Source organism: Myotis yumanensis, unplaced genomic scaffold (genome assembly GCF_028538775.1).
Source record: "Myotis yumanensis isolate MYYU_CA2020_CCGP unplaced genomic scaffold, mMyoYum1.0.hap1 SCAF_15, whole genome shotgun sequence".
Taxonomy (NCBI): Eukaryota; Metazoa; Chordata; class Mammalia; order Chiroptera; family Vespertilionidae; genus Myotis; species Myotis yumanensis.
In genome coordinates this window covers 19,938,339-19,954,672 of record NW_027223766.1, presented here as the reverse complement: position 1 = coordinate 19,954,672, position 16,334 = coordinate 19,938,339, and the positions used below count along the sequence as shown (strand labels likewise).

General features: G+C 42.0%; 2 protein-coding genes across 7 annotated transcripts in view; one reads left to right on the top strand and one right to left on the bottom strand.

Moving 5' to 3' along the window:
* The window catches only part of MTFR1 (mitochondrial fission regulator 1), a 56,166-nt gene extending 51,607 nt beyond the window's left edge, over nucleotides 1-4,559 (top strand). For all 3 annotated transcript variants that reach the window (XM_070392762.1, XM_070392764.1, XM_070392763.1), the window contains 3 exons: nucleotides 1,230-1,470; nucleotides 1,970-2,138; nucleotides 3,129-4,559. In XM_070392762.1, coding sequence (XP_070248863.1) covers nucleotides 1,230-1,470; nucleotides 1,970-2,138; nucleotides 3,129-3,197 — 479 coding nt within the window. In that variant the 3' untranslated portion in view covers nucleotides 3,198-4,559. The remainder of the gene's footprint in view (nucleotides 1-1,229; nucleotides 1,471-1,969; nucleotides 2,139-3,128) is intronic.
* PDE7A (phosphodiesterase 7A) overlaps nucleotides 1-16,334 on the bottom strand; it is a 108,743-nt gene that overhangs the window by 2,761 nt on the left and 89,648 nt on the right. For 2 of the 4 annotated variants that reach the window (XR_011468276.1, XR_011468277.1), the window contains 5 exons: nucleotides 12,379-13,488; nucleotides 10,251-10,294; nucleotides 5,159-5,302; nucleotides 3,657-3,749; nucleotides 2,058-2,235 (listed from right to left, as the gene is read on the bottom strand). Coding sequence is in view for 2 of the 4 variants with exons in the window: in XM_070392760.1 (XP_070248861.1) it covers nucleotides 13,310-13,488 (179 nt within the window). In the remaining 2 variants the exon portion in view is untranslated. Of the gene's footprint in view, nucleotides 1-2,057; nucleotides 2,236-3,656; nucleotides 3,750-5,158; nucleotides 5,303-10,250; nucleotides 10,295-11,738; nucleotides 13,489-16,334 lie in introns of those variants that run through there. The other 2 variants (XM_070392760.1, XM_070392761.1) reach the window with 1 other exon arrangement.

The following is a 16,334-nucleotide window of genomic DNA, read 5'->3' as shown; positions in this document are numbered from 1 at the left end:
AGCTATGTTAGAGTTATCCTGGGAGAAAACATGGAAATGATTATAAAATGCCTTTAGCACATAGTAGCTACTTAATAGTCATTCTCTCTTGCCCAGAGTAGAAACTGAATTCAGGTCCTCTGACTCCTAGTCTAATACTGTTGCTTTTATTTGTGTGGTATTATCACTTTGAATAAGAAACCATAAACTTGAAATCCTAGTCCATTAACCTGTTGGCAAGTAGTGGTTGTTTTCCCCAGTGTTGTCCCGAGTCCTGGCTAGATTTAGGATTAAGCAACTCTGTCTAAAGGATAAAGACAGTACAGTTACTCTACCTCTGAGCCACTTGGCTTGTGCTCCTGGAGTTTAATGTAATCCAACCTTGTAAGGCCAAGGTGGACAGAGGGCAAATGCACTCAGAGGAGTAATCGTGTTAAATGGAAAACCAAACATCCTGCCCCTTCCTTCCAGCTTTAAATTGCAGTTCTCTTTTGCTTTACCTCCCTCTCCTGGCAGACTAGGTAAAGTGCCATAAGTAGTGAAATAATTTGGGGATTTATGTTTGGTGGTCTGTTTATAATAAAAATCCTTGAGTGAAACTTTTTCACATCCCCTAATCAATGTAGTTCACCCAAAAGAAAACTCTCTAACCTCTAATTGTGCAGAAAGATGAGTTTTTAGGTCATTGTTATATAACCACTTTAACTCTTACCTTAGTTAACTTTTGGTTTTGGTAATTAAGTGTAACACTTTCTTTTTCTTCCAGTTAATCTAAATCCTTTCAAACACATTCTAGTCAATGGAGGTGTATAATGCTTAGAATACTGTATATGTGAATAGTATATTTAAAATGAACCACAAATTTATCCAATAGTTTTTTAAAAGTTGTTATAGTCCTAAATTATCTAACTGAATATAATGAAGATAATTATTTATGCTGCACAGACTATATTTCATCTCAAAGGAGTTACAAACTGTGCCAGTCAGGCTTGACCATTTGATATCACAAAAACACTCCTGTTAAGTTAAATGGAACTTTTCCATCTGGAGAGTTTGGGATTAAATGATACAGTGACTGATTTAGATTTTAACCAAGTAACTGAAATTTCCTTTTTACTCCCATAACTAAGATTCTTTTTAAGGATATTGTTTTCAGGCATATAAAAGTCCTTAACATGATTTAAAAATTTTATTTGCCTGTTACCATTAGGATTAAAATTAATATTTCCTTATTTTTGTGGGTGATTTAGATTCTAGCACATCTGTTACCACAGCACCACCTTCTGTCCCACCACCTCCCCCTCCGCCACCCCTCCCTCCGCCAGTGCCCCAGCAGAACACATCTGCTGTCGATCTGATCAGAGAGCGGAGAGAGAAAAAAGCCGGTGCTGGAAAGACGTTGGATAAGCACAGCCCACAGAAACCTGCTGTGCCAAACATGCTAGAGATCCTTAAAGATATGAACAGTGTGAAACTTCGGTCAGTAAAAAGGTGAGGACACATTTTCCTTCTTTCTTGCTTCCTCCACTTTAATGTCTTGTTCAGGTACTGGGCTTCTTGAGAATTTTGCTTTATGACTACTATGAATAGTTCAAATTTTTAATTTACAAAAGATGGGCCCTTGTGGCTCCTATGCACAGTTAACTAAGAAATTAGCAAAATGAACATTTCCAGGTTACTTTTTCATTTTTCCCCCCATTGCATTTAAACCCTTTCATTTAGTAAAGTCTTCATTGTCAGCCATTCACTCAGTAAAGCCATGTTGTGTACCCACTATGGTAGTCACTAGGCTTCTGGAATAGGATGGAACCATTCCTTGCCCTAAAGAACATAATCAGTGCTCTTGAGATGAATTGAGTGGCTATTAATTGGGCCTGAAATCTCAGGTTACACCTCACTGCTAGCAGTGTCTTCACTGAGTGTCTGTGGTGCTAGAGAAGTGCTGTCAGCATACTGCCATGTCCCCTTGGTTTCTGCTCACTTCTCCAAGGTCAGAACAAGATACAAAGCCCAAACCTGTGGATGCTACTGACCCTGCTGCCCTTATAGCAGAGGCTCTGAAAAAGAAATTTGCTTACCGGTACCGAAGTGATAGCCAAGATGAGGCTGAAAAAGGAGTTCCAAAGTCTGCGTCAGAGGTCACTTCAGAAACAGTGTTGGTGAGTATCAGGTCAGGCTTCTTTCCTGGTACAACGTAGGTAGTCGTTCGAGCCATTGCTGAGCACCTACATTTTACAAGCTAGTGAGCCGTATCCTCTGCAAGATTCAGATGGACTTAGTCAGAAGAGCATAGAGGAGGAATAAAAGTTACCCCCTGGTTTCACTGCTTAACATCTCCAGTGGTAAATTTCTCATGCTGCGTTTATTTCTACTTAAGCATAATGAAGTCAAATTTATTAAAATTGATATCTTTGGACTACAGTGGGGCCTTGACTTACGAGCGTCCTGACTAATGAGTTTTTTGAGATACCAGCTGTCTCTCAGCCGATTTTTTGCATTGAGTTGATAGAGTAATTTGAGTTAACGAGCTCCTTAACAAGCTCGGTCTCGGAACGAATTAAACTTGTAAGTCAAGACCCCACTGTATGTGTTGTGATATATAGAAATTCAAAGTAAAGAAAGATCATTTTCTCTTAGGGCGGGTGCCCTGTGAAAGTCTGCTGAAGAGGCCGAGTTGACCTGGGCCTTGCAGGATGTGTCATAGGTGGAGAAAAGCTCCCATAAAATCTGCTCAATTCTTACTCTGTACATTCCTTTTATTCAAGTTACTGTCCGGGGGACACCTGCTTATCTGGTCCAGAGAGACAGGTATCTTAGAAATTCTAGCATCTTTGAAAGTCTTCATAGACATTGAAAAGAAAACATTGTGGTACTTAATTCTTTTACTCAGAAGTAGAATTGGACTGAGCTAGAGCTTGCTAAGATGATTGTACTTTTCTAGGAAGCAATTTGGTCAGCTCTTTGCCTTTCATTCTGTTGATATGTTTTTAACGACCAGTCAATTCATAAAAGTTTTAATATTATCTGACTGCTTGGTGTTTTTTTTTTATTTAGAACATACCAGCCCTTTGATTTATGTTTGGGAAGGGGTATATCATTATTGTTATATGAACCAATATATTTATTTATACTTTTTGTTTGTTTTCCAGTTTGGGCCACACATGTTGAAGTCTACAGGAAAAATGAAGGCTTTAATTGAAAATGTTTCAAATTCCTGAGAAACCTGTTCAGCTGTTGGTTTGTTAGGACCATTTGGCTAATAGAAATCAACACTGCTTAGTAAATACCTGAATTTAACATTCAGTAGTCTCCTTTTAACTCTACCTAGAGGATTAAGCACTAGCAAAGGCACTCTGTCAGGCCAGTTCTGAAGTTTTCCAGAACATACTTATATTCTGATGTAATATGTTTTTAGTGTATAGTCAGGATGTTTAGGTTTCCAGTTTTGAAAACATCATATGGATTTCAGAATGAAGAAAGGACATTTGTAGATGGACGTTTTCAACTCTTAACACTAATTTATCTGTACAAATGTTCCATGTGCATATATGTGGATATAGGCAGTCTATGTACAATTATATAATGAGGGTGCTGCTATTTGTTTTCATTGACGGAAGAGCTGGCGTGACAGTTTGTTGGAATGAAATATTGTTAGAACGAGATTGGAATCTTCTTACCTCAAACAGAACTTTTATCTTAGATTTCCTCTCACATTTTCTTGGAGATGGGGTTCGAGTAGGAACTCTAGATAATGCTCACTGCCATCCATTCTGAGGAAGAAAAGGTAGTTTGCAAATAGGGAGGAATCAAAGCATTGAATTAAATTAAATCTCTTTTCAAATAAATCCCAGAATATTCCATCTTTTTATTTCAGTTTAATAAATGGCATCATAAAAATGACTTGTTACTAAGTTAGTACTTCTGGAAATTGTTGGCATAATGGAATTTAAAACTTTTAACATTGGTAAAATAAGTAGCTTTAAAATGGAACACTGAATAGGCAAAAACATGTCTTATAAGGTGTTCATCATCAGTCAGAATGCTGTTCTGTTGAATTACATTATGTGTCATAAACCTTAGCTATTATTAGAAAGTGGAGAACTGTCTTTCTTACCTAGTGTTTCTAATGAATTGCTACAAGTGATCATTTTTAAATACTTGATAAATCTTCATGATTATTTCTGTTAAACTCAGCTATAGTTAATGCCAGAATCTCCTACCATGAGTAAATAGTACTTAAAATTGTATTTCCTCTATGGGGTGGGAGATGAAAAGAGCAGATAAGACCCTAACTTTTAAGTTATTGAAAATATGTGCAATGTTTTAGATGTTAGCAAATATTAGTTGAGATAATTTACATGGTTTGGTTATTCAGCTTAAATTTGAACTGCTGTTGATGTACATTGTTTCTAATTGTTTCATATGCTTTAAAAATTCTGCCCTTAAACGAAATTCATAAAGTTCACCTGACACACATATTTTGACCTAAGAAATTTACATTTGTATCAGTATTGAATTTTTGCCAGTGCTCCAATAGAAGGAAGTTACTGTTTTGAAATAAAGAAAACTTTTTCCATGGACTATATATATATATTTTTTTCTTTTTTATGATAGGTAAGATTCTTTTATATTACACATGGAGCTTATGAGTCATTTGCTTTCTACGTTTTTCAAGTGGTAATGTAGTTCTTAGAATAAATTATGTTGTCCCTCATTCACTTTTCTCCCAAAGGGATTTCAGCATTAAAACAGGGCAGTCACTGGGGTGACTTTCCTCAGCATTCCACCCATCAACTTGGGGGTTGCTGTAATCTTTTTTGCCTGCGCTCACCGCCTTCAGTTTCTGGTTCTCTCTTCCAACACAATACAGAAGTGAATGATCTTAAAAATAGTTTAATTCTGCATCTTATAGCTGAGGCTTTAAAGTTAAGTAACTGATATAATAATGTTTTGTCTATTATAATTCTGACTAGTCCAGGGCTCACTACACACACACACACACACAGTCTGAGTCAGAGAAGACTGGACTTGGATTATACATGATCTGTGGTATGTGATCCCAGCCAAGTCACACCTCTGTTTTTAAAATGGGAATAATGCTCAGTTCAAAAAATTGAGATTAAATGAAATAATGATTTTGAACACACTCTAGTAGAATGCTAAATAAGTTGTAACTTACATCATTTTATACGAGGTCACTGGTTTCCAGTAGACTGAATTCTGGCACCTGCACAGGCTTAGGGTGGAGGACTTGGTCTTAAGTTCTAGTTGTCTCCCAGGTCACAGGCTCTTCTGTAGAGAAAGCCTGTCCTCTTGTGAATTCCTGTGAGTAAGTGATAAATGAAACATCAAAAGGTAACAAATACCAAGAACAAGTACTTTGGAAAAACCATTCTCCTGGTAACTTACCTAAAAATAGATAATCTCTGGGTTAGAATCTGGCTGATGGAAGTTTAAACTTCAGGCTTTAACCCAATAAAGTCAGCTCTGGCATGGCCAGGCAGAGCGAGATGCTTGGTTTAATGACTGTTGTCACAATTATTTCTCATGGGCTTTCAGCCATTCATGTGTCCTTTCCCCTTCTCGTCTTAGAGATTCAACATTCTGAGCTACTCCACTAAACCTCTTTCTTAAAATTCTTTTTAGTTCTTCCTTGTCAATCTTGTAAGCAGGCTAGTTCTTTATTGGTACCAGTGCAGTCACTTGAGAACCGATAATAAAAATAGCATCACCAAAGGATCCAGAAATGGTGTATTTCCCTGTGAGACCGTCGTCCTTAACCCACTTCCTGTGTGCTAGATGCCTGAATGTTCCCACAGTGGGAACTTCTCAGACTTCTCCTCTGGCAGGTGCTCCGGCCCCTTCTGAAGTCACAGAAGGTTGGAGGAGAACATGAGTGTCATGTAGACATTCTCAGGAAGGTAAAAAACAAGGAAACCAAATGGTGCCTCCCATTCCATACCAAGCAGCTACCACAGGACAGTCCCTCATAACTGCTCTCTTCCTAATGGGAGAAGCCTTAATTTGGGGAGCAAGGCCAAACTCTTCCTAACAGGATTTTTACTGGAGCTATGAAAAGTCTGCTGTTATTGTTGTCTAATGGCCAGGTTTGCTTTTTATTAAAGGGTGAGAACTACTCTGGTTGGGAAGTCATCTGAAATGTTGGTGTTAGCAACATGGGTAGGGGAACACATGAGACTGATCTTGGGGGTCAGGTTATCTGAATACTCCTTAACCCACTCGAAGGCAAACTGCCCAGCATCCGAACCTCTGCCTTCCCTTCCCTTCTGGAAAGGAATACCTGTTAACCTTCAGACTGGTCGGTGACCAAGAACACAGCTTTGATAAGCTGGTCTAATCAGAGTCTCCTTAGGCATTTGAACAGGAAACTTGGACAAAGGGCTGTTGGTACCTGGAGCTCAAATTAGGATGTCATGTAGGACAGCTATGTCCCTGAGCCATTTTTACAAAATATTACGAGTAAATGAATTAGGCCATTCGTTTGGCACTTAACTATGTATCAATACATTACTCTTAAGAAACAAATTCTACAGGTTAGGAAGCCACTTAAAAGATTAGGTAACTTGCCTAAGGAGCTCCAGCTAATAAATGACAAAAACCCAAACCCAGGTCTGTCTAGCTATAAAAACTTTTCAAAACTACTTTATGCTGCCTTTTTAAGCAGAAATGCAAGGTGAAGAGACAAGAAAAGCCAGATGAGTGGGAGGAATGAGCAGCTGCACCTTAGAATGGCCAGACCGTAGGGCTGGCTCCCAGCAGCCCTCAGGTTTGTCTCCATTCCCACGAACATGGATCCTTAGGACAAAGCCCCGGGAAGCCTGAAGAAATCTGAATGTGTCTCTGTTCCCCACAATGGAAAACTAACCCCCTATCTTGTGATGATTCTTAGGTGAAAATTCAAATGTTTGACTAAGAACTTTAAACATTCCTTTAAGGGCACTTCCTTCGGAAAGTCAGATATATAAATTTCAGCTAAAATAAAGAACTTGGGATATCATGCAGCCTCCTGATTCTTTATAGGATATGGCTCAGTAACAAACACTTAGCCCGACCAGTGTCGCTCAGTGGTTGAGCACTGACCTATGAACCAGGAGGTCAGAGTTTGAACCCAGGTCAGGGCAGATGCCTGGGTTGTGGGCTCAATCTCCAGCAGGAGGCAGCCAATCAATAATTCTCATCATAAATATTTCTCTCGCACTCCCTTCCTCTCTGAAATCAATAAAAATATATTTTAAATAAACGTAAAATTTATGCTCAAGAATCTCAGCCGTGGCCAGGTGGCTAGGTTGGTAGGAATGTTGTGGGTTCAATTCCCAGTCAATGCACATACCTAGATTGAAGGTTCAATCTCCAGTTGGGGCTGGAGGCAACTGATTGATGTTTCTCACACTGGTGTTTCTCTTTTTAAAAAAAAAAAAATCAATAAAAACATATCCTCATCCTCAGGTAAAGATTTTTAAAAAATCATAGTGCCCTAGCCGGTTTGGCTTAGTGGCTCGAGTGACAGCCTGCGGACTGAAGGGTCCCGGGTTTGATTCCAGTCAGAGGCACATACCTCGGTTGCAGGCTCCTCCCTGGCTCAGGCCCTGGTTGGGTTGCTTGCAGGAGGCAATCAATCGATGTGTTTCTCTCATGGATGTTTCTGTCTTTCCCTCTCTCTTACACTCTAAAAATTAATGGGAACATATCCTTGGGTGAGGATTAAAAAAAATACAGCCAGCACCACAGTGGAGACCTCCCCTTTGTAGTTCCTCTGAAATCTACACCTGCTTGGACATCTGTAACCCAACAAAGGTTTCTCTGCTCCACACACTAGCACACCCATGAGACCCACACATCAGTTTACAGGGGAGGCAGGATGGGGAGAAGGGCAGGGACAGTGCCTGTAGACTCGGTTCCCTGCCACTGGGGCTAAGCCAGTAGCTCCAGCTAATGTAGAGGTGGAGGAGATGGGGTTCAGCCCCCAGGGAGGATAAGAGGCAGAAGCAGCATTGGTGCCCGAAAACCTGGCTCCCTCCCTTGATTGTGGTGGAGCCCAGTAGCAGCAGCAGAGATGCATCCATGGCTTCTGACCATAGGGAACCAGAGAACAGTGCCACGGTTCTCAAACCTGCCCCCCCCCCCCAAGCCATGTCCCTCCACAGGTGACCCAGACACAGCAGGGACACCCCATCACCACCACCACCACTGCAGGGGTGTAAGCACAGGTAAGAGACAAAGTTGCCCTACAAACAGCCATCTCCTGAAACGAAAGAAAGACCTCTTAAGTATCATCCTGAAATAAGGTGCTCACTACTTCAGATGCACCACACATTAATCACATGAACAACCAGGTAACACAGTAACATAAAGAAAATGACAATTCTTCAGCAATCAAACTCAAAAGTCATGGGAGACTGTGATCTAAATGCCAGAGGATTCAAAATCGCAGTCATGACAAAAACCAAGAAGATCCAAGAAACCTCAGAAAGGCAGTTTAAGGAACTCAGGAATAAAATTAGTGAACAGAAGTACTTTACCAAAGTGATTGAGACAATAACCAAATTCTGGAGCTGAAGAATTCAATAAATGAGATGGAAAATGATTAGAAAGCATTGGAAACAAAGCAGACAATAGGGAAGAAAATTAATGAACTAAACCATTCATTCTAAACACTCTGACACCTTGCATTCATTTGTACAATGTGGAAACCTGCCATATTGAATAACAAACACTTCACACACCAGTTTGTCACCCAAAACACTTTGATAACAGAGACCATGTTCTGGAACTTTTAATACCTTTATTTCATCCAGCGCAGTGCTCTGCACACAACAGGAACTTGGGTATTGCTTACCACATAACTTCAGCATAAACAGACTAGTTTTCAGTATAATTTCTCTTGATAGCTAAAAAGTTAACATAATTAAACCACCAAGTTATTTATCCAACAACCACTTACTGATGGCCCAATTTACGCGAGCCCTATGCTGAGCACCAGACAAGATGGAGAAGAACTTCTCTCCCGCCCCCTGCCCTAGACACTCCAGTCAGCTCACCCCTGTCATTCCACTGGGGACCTCTGGGGCCTTCCAGAAGACAGGCTGTCTGCAGATCCACAGCAAGCAAGGAGTGGCTCAGACTCCATCTTGCACATATCTGTACAAACTTTTGCTTCCAATGTCTGCTGATCCAATGGCGTTTAATATGCACATTTATTTAAAAATATTACTAAATGCACAGTAACTATCAGTCATTATATATTTTCCCAAGCAAAGAGGTACTGATTAGGAGGGGATTTAAACAAAATATTCATACATTTAAAAAAGTGCACATGAAAACATTGTAAATTTCTGATGTGAAAGTTTTAAAGTTTTAAGAAAAGTGGAAGGTTTGAGACAAGAAAGCATTTTGGAAAAAGAGACTGTTACAGGAATCTTCAAAGAACTATTAGCACCTCTAAACCTGTATGTTAGGTACAAATATATTTCCCAGGTTTGCAAAGGACATAAAATAGTTATTTTATACAGAGAATCGTTATGAACCATCACATTTACAGAGTATAAATACTGACAGGAACCAGATCTTTGCTCATTCAGCTGAGGCTCACCAAAATTCTCTCTCCAAGGGCCTTTACCCCGAAGCATAGCAGATGCCCCCACAAATGGAGAATTGGGCCTGGAACCCCAATGGGCGGCTACATTATGCTCAACAATTCTTTGAAGTCTCCTGTTTTATCTTTAACATTTTGCATTCCATCCCATAATATAGCTAATTATTTCAAATGTGATCTTCTAAATTATTGCACTGTTTTCTCAAATTTTTCTAGAAAATTAATGCTCAAGGAACATAGGTCATATGTTAAAAAGCAGTATAGACAGTGATTCCCACATATACGTAATGTAACAAAAAAAGTTTATTATGTGTTAGGCAGGAAATGAGAGCAATACTGAGAAGTCTCCCCCTGAGAGTGGAAATAAGACAATCCTTTGAACATCAGTAAGAAACAGTGGATCAGAGCAAAAGCAATTGACCAGACACAGGCAGATGGAGCCCAGGCCAGTTCAAAGGAGACAAGGCTGAAGGTACTGACATATCTACTGCAAGTGCCAATCAGAAGCTGATGTGAAGCAGCGAATGGCAGAGAACCTCTAGCATCGTCCACAGGAAGAGGGAACCCTGTTCCGTAAACACGGCATCAGCAGGGATGGCCCCACAGGGAGACGGATGCATGAGGCAACTTGCTTCCCTTGCTCAGAATCCATGCTCACCAAGTAACTGGCTGATCACAATCTGGCTTCCCACGAAGATCTGCCTAAAGGGAGAGAATGATTGACAGTTACATATCCCATTGTAAATTTAAATATTAACACTTTTTAAACACATCAGTTACTGTGCGCTTTGTCCATGTGAGTTTGCTATGAGATAGTTTCACTCTCCATGTGCTGACACACCAGGAATATGAAGCTTAAAAGATCTTGGATGCAGCCCTAGCCTGTTTGGCCCAACGGATAGAGCATTGGACTGCGAACAGAAGGGTCCTGGGCTCGATTCTGGTCAAGGGCACATGCCCGGGTTGTGGGCTCGATCCTCAGTAGGGGGTGTGCAGAAGGCAGCTAATCAGTGATTCTCTCTCATCATTGATGTTTCTCTCTCCCTCCCTTCTTTTCTGAAATCAATAATAAAAAAAAATCTTGGATGCATCCAATTTACCAAGGTGATGCCATCTCATGACTGGCCAGTTGACTTTTCTCAGAAACATCCAGCTTTGCCACCATCAGATTTCTGTGCCCACACTGTCCGATATGGTAGCCACTACCCCACGTGGATACTGGGCATTTGAAATGTGGCTAGTATGAACTGAGATGCACTGTAAGTGTAAAATACCACATTTCAAAGACTGTACCAAAAAAAAAAATTTAAACATCCAATTGCTTTTGATAATTACATATTGAAATAATTACATATATATATCATATTGGAATAAATGATATTTTTTCTTTTTTAGATGTGGCTACTAGTAAGTTGAAAATTAGCCGAACTGGTTTGGCTCAGTAGATAGAGCGTCGGCCTGCGGACTGAAGGGTCCCAGGTTCGATTCCAGTCAAGGGCATGTACCTTGGTTGCGGGCACATCCCCAGTAGGGGGTGTGCAGGAGGCAGCTGATCGATCTCTCTCATCGATGTTTCTAACTCTCTATCCCTCTCCTTTCTTCTCTGTAAAAAATCAATATATTAAAAAAAAAATCACTTATGTGGCTCACATTATATTTCTATTGGGTGTCACTCTTCTATGCCAATAATGACAATGGGATTTTAGAGTCAGCACTGCATCCCTTCTACGGAACTGGACTTGGGAAGATACAGAAGAGGCTCATTGGTACCCTTCTTATGTTGATATCAATCAAGTAGAATTAAGTGGCCATTTCTTATTACTATAAAAAGGCCAATATAAGTAGTACTGCAGTACTTGCAAGAGGTGCTGAGTCTTATGCAATTTCCAACTGTGGGAACAAAAGGCTGTGTGGGGTGGAGAGGTCTGGGCTCAAAAGCTGGCTTCTGAGCAGACGTGGTAACCAGGGCCTCCGCCTGCTCAGCGGTGAGGTGCAGATCACCCCAGAGGATTGTGCCTGCACCCAGCTCTGCCTGAATACACATCTGATGTGTGAATGCTACAGCCAAGAAGCTACAGCTCTGATTTCCTAGAAATTTAGCATTATGATTTCCAAAGGATTGATTATAAGGTAAATATCAAAGATAAAATGTGAAAAGGTAGCTTTTTATTTATCAAAAGTTAACAGCAACAGGCACATATTAAAATGAGTATGGCAAAGCCTTTTACAAATGGCTTCACACTCAAGCTTTCTCCCAAGAAAATGGCTGTTGCAACAAACTGTAAACATAATTGATAAACAGTCTTTTACAGTAACAAGGGAAATACAATTGAACTAAAAGAAAGCACTGGTTTTTCTTAAAACTAGATTACAGTTGTGCTTACTATACATAAAACAATTTAAAACAAATTACAAAAGTGGAATGTTTTAAGTTTAAAATTAGTCCTTAGGTTTTTGTCCTAGGAAACATCTGTTCACATCAAAAGGCCCATCAAAGGGTCACGTTTCATCAAAAAGGGAAGAGAGGGGGAGACAAGAAAACAATGCACTTTTTTCAAATCACAAGAAGTTTGGTCACTTAGCTTTGTGCATAGTTTAAGGCAACTGGAGCAATCTGTTACAGCTCCCTCCCCCCGCCCCCAGGTGTGGCTGCTCACGTCACATTCTAAAATAAATAAAAGCGTCCATGTCCAATCCTCTCCCACAAGGATAAATAGAACACATGCACAGTCACACATGCACAACATGCACACAGACACACATCCGCCCGTCCACACACAACATACCTCTCACTGCAGCGAAAGGGGCTTTAGGACCCTTGCTCTGAAGGACACACTTCCCCATCCCACTTTATTTCAGACTGGCAATACCCTGAGCTGATTATGGTGTTTTACACATTCCACCTTTTCTTGCATGTGCAGGTCAAGTGCACAGGAGTGAAAACAACATGCAATGTCTCCACTGCGGAATCGTAATACAGCGAGGACACCGGTGCTCTCCCCTCCCGCCCCAAATCAAAACCGAGCGTTACAAAGAGTGCACTGCCAAACAGCACTGGCGGGAAAGCGTGGCGCACGCTATGGTAGTGCACATTTTTCAGTGCACAAATAAAACCAGGGCAAACGGGAGGCTTGGTGGCATCCAAAGGAGAAGAAAGGCAAACCAGGGGGAAGGAGCTGCAGTTGAAAGTTTGATCTTTAAAATTCTTAGTGGTTCCTTAGCAATTATGCTCCAAGGCAAATGTAGAACCAGTATTTCAGAGTGGATTTGTAAACATCAAGTCTGGCCAGAGGCAGCAGAGCTGGGCACTTCACATTTCCATTTTTCAGAGACCTTAGTGGGAGGTACAGACACACGAGGCTGCATGAGACTGGTTAGATTCCAAGAGGTTTCTGCTGAAAGGTTCAGTTCAAGTTTCACGTTCGCAGAGTAGATGCACCTGGCACTCCGCAGAACTTCCTTTGCGTCTCCTTTGGAGTCACTCCTGCAGGCTTTGAAGATCAGGTTTCACACGAGGGCCACATCCATATTGCTGTGTTCAGGCCTCATAATTAAAAAGTGGGTTCAAGTGGCCGGCAGAGGAAATCCTGGCATCGTCCACCCGGAAACCTGCAGCCGAGTCGGTTCCCGCAACTCCAGCCCCCATGCCACCTTCTAACCTCCAGGAGGCAGCCTGCCCCGGTTCTGGGTTATGACAACCGGTTTCCTGAGGTAATACTATGAGTTCAGCTCCTCGAGTGCAGCTTCGCTGTCCTCACTGCTGGGCTGTTCTCTCTGCAGTCCCTTCCAACTGGCTTTGTTCAGCCCCACGTGTCCGAGCATCGTCTGGGACAGCCTGGTATTGGAAAACCTGGCCCATTCCGTGAACAAAGGCTCCACTAGGTATGTCATAAAACCTTAAGAAAAAAAGAGAAAAAGGTATCAACGCATGTTCTGAAACTTTATTTTTTTAAAATATACTCTGATTGATTTCAGAGAGGAAAGGAGGGAGAGATAGGAACGTCAATGATGAGAGAGAATCACTGATGAGCTGTCTCCTGCACGCCCCACAATGGGGATGGAGCCGGCCAACCTGGGCAAGTGCCCTGACTGGGAATCGAACTGTGACCTCCTGAGTCATAGGTCGACGCTCAATCACTGAGCTACGCTGGCTGGGCTGAAACTTTATCTTTAAAACGTCTCTACAGTGTTTACTCTCAAGTCCTATTCCAATGTTACCTAAACCTTACTTTTCAAAAGGTTTTTTGTGCATAAATTTACAAGTCTTTTCTGAAGAATCTTTTTCTTAAGCTAACTAAGGGTGAACTGACAAATATATCAAATCGTTCTGATGACTCCTCTCAGCTGCACAACCGCGTCCTTTTATTGAAGCAAACACAGAGGCCATGCTGGCTGAGGACGGGGAAGCGCCATGCAGGGACATCCCCAGGAGGCAGCTGGAGGCCAAGAGGGGGCTACTCTAGCACTGCAGGGACGAGGCTAGACTGCAGGGGAGCTGGGGTGACCCCTCTTTATACCCGCAGGGATGGTAATCTTCACACCTAGTCATGATTAAAATAAGCCATTTTATTTTTTATTTATTTTTATTTTTTTAATCCTCACCCGAGGATATTTTCCCATTGATTTTTTAGAGAGAGTGCAAGAGAGAGGGAAAGATAGAAACATCGATGTGAGAGAAACACATCGATTGGTTGCCTCCTGCATGCACCCCGACCAGGGCCCATTCTGGGGAGGAACCTGAAACCAAGGTATGTGTCCTTGACTGGAATCAAACCTGGGACCCATCAGTCCCCAGGCCGATGCTCTATCCACTGAGGCAAACCGGTTAGGACTATAAGCCCTTTTATTTAATTTAGAATTCACATAAGCCCAAATTTCTGACAAAAATTATGAGTCTAAAAAGAACAGAGGAGATTAAAGCAATTATTAAAGTGGACATCAAAAGTGTACCAGGGTCCTACTTTATAAATAACTCCTATACTGATCGCCTTAATTCAGAGTCAGAAAAGGAGTGATTTCAGGGCTGTCTGCATCTCCAGTGTGCTTTATGTCTGATTTAATGCTACAGAGTATCTTACACTGGGGGGAGGGGGCGGGGGAGGGGAAGCCTTCCAGAAAATGCCTCATCAATGAAATAATATATATTAGGAGAAACAAATAACATTATCTTCCTAACATTTTTAAAAAAATATATTTTATTGACTTTTTGCACAGAGGAAGGGAAAGGGATAGAGAGTTAGAAACATCGATGAGAGAGAAACATCGATCAGCTGCCTCCTGCACACTCCCCATTGGGGATGTGCATGCAACCAAGGTACATGCCCTTGACTGGAATCGAACCTGGACCCGTTCAGTCCGCAGGCCGATGCTCTATCCACTGAGCCAAACCGGTTAGGGCTATCTTCCTAACTTTTGATCTGTTAAGGACAGGGAACATGTACATCCAAATTCTATCACTGCTTGTGTAAGCCAGCTTTTAATTTTTCTTCTCTAAAACCTTGTCTTTGCAGCAAAAGACCATAGAAAATACAGGTTCCATTCAGCCAACAAATCTCACTACAGCAGGCAGCACCCACTACTGTTAATTAGAAAAGTCAGGTATGGTCTGATGGTTGACTTTCCTTAAGTGTACAAGTGCTGGAATCTAAAATAGCACCCGGGTCAGAAATAAGGCTTTCTTCCATTTCTTTTGTTTCCCTCACACACAGCAGCTGAGAACCTACTATGTGCCAGCACTGTCTTGGGTGGCCAGGGTAGAGCAGTGAATAAGGCCACAGATCTGCCCTCAAGGAGCTGCGTTCTGTGAGAAGGAGAAACACAAAAAGATGCCCCCACAGCACCGAACGGCAGCTTTGGGTGCCGTCCTCACACCAGGGCCAGGCAGGGCCAGCCACCCAGCGCCGTCTCTTCCAGGGGCCACGCTCAGGCACGAGCAGCTGGAGTTTTGCACCAAACGCGGAGCCTCATGATCACGGGCTTCCCGTGACTCCTCCTTCCAAATGGTTGCCTCTAATATCAAACACATTAACTACCACTTCTGGCTCTGTGTTAACCTAAAATGTATTTTAGGTCTTAAGTAGCTGATCAAAATGAACAGGCTGGGGCCATGGACACAGCCATGCAGCACCTGCGCGAGGGCAGGACTCCGCCAGCTGCTCAGCCGCCTGTGAATCCGCTGACCTGCACTAGCCACGCGCTCGAGCATCCGCACAGGCCCTATGGACGCCCGGCCAAATGCCTTGCTCTTACCAGCACGTGATATTCTCGGTCAAGGAAACTAGTATTCCCACCACAGAAGGAAACGCTATTAATGAAACATGACTTCTATGTACTGACTGTGCCGGCCCCCAGTAATCACTGCTTAGCACAGAATCTGTTCGGACAGTCACATGACTTACCGCAGAAATAGAATCTTCCGAAGCCCCCTTTACCTGGGGATTGACATCAGAAAGCCCAACCCCCGTTAACTGTATAAACCGGGCAAACAAACTATCTGAACAAGAGAATTCCAGCATCACTTGTCCTGTGGTGGTTGTGGAGTCAGGAGATGTGAACTATTACTATCACTTACCTATCCCTGCCCCTCTGATAATCCATTCCAGAATTTTCCAACACTGACAAGACCTACAGAACAGTTTAAGGCAGCAGTTCTCAACCTGTGGGTCGCGACCCCTTTGGGGGTCGAACGACCCTTTCACAGGGGTCGCCTAAGACCATCGGGAAACACGTATATAATTACATA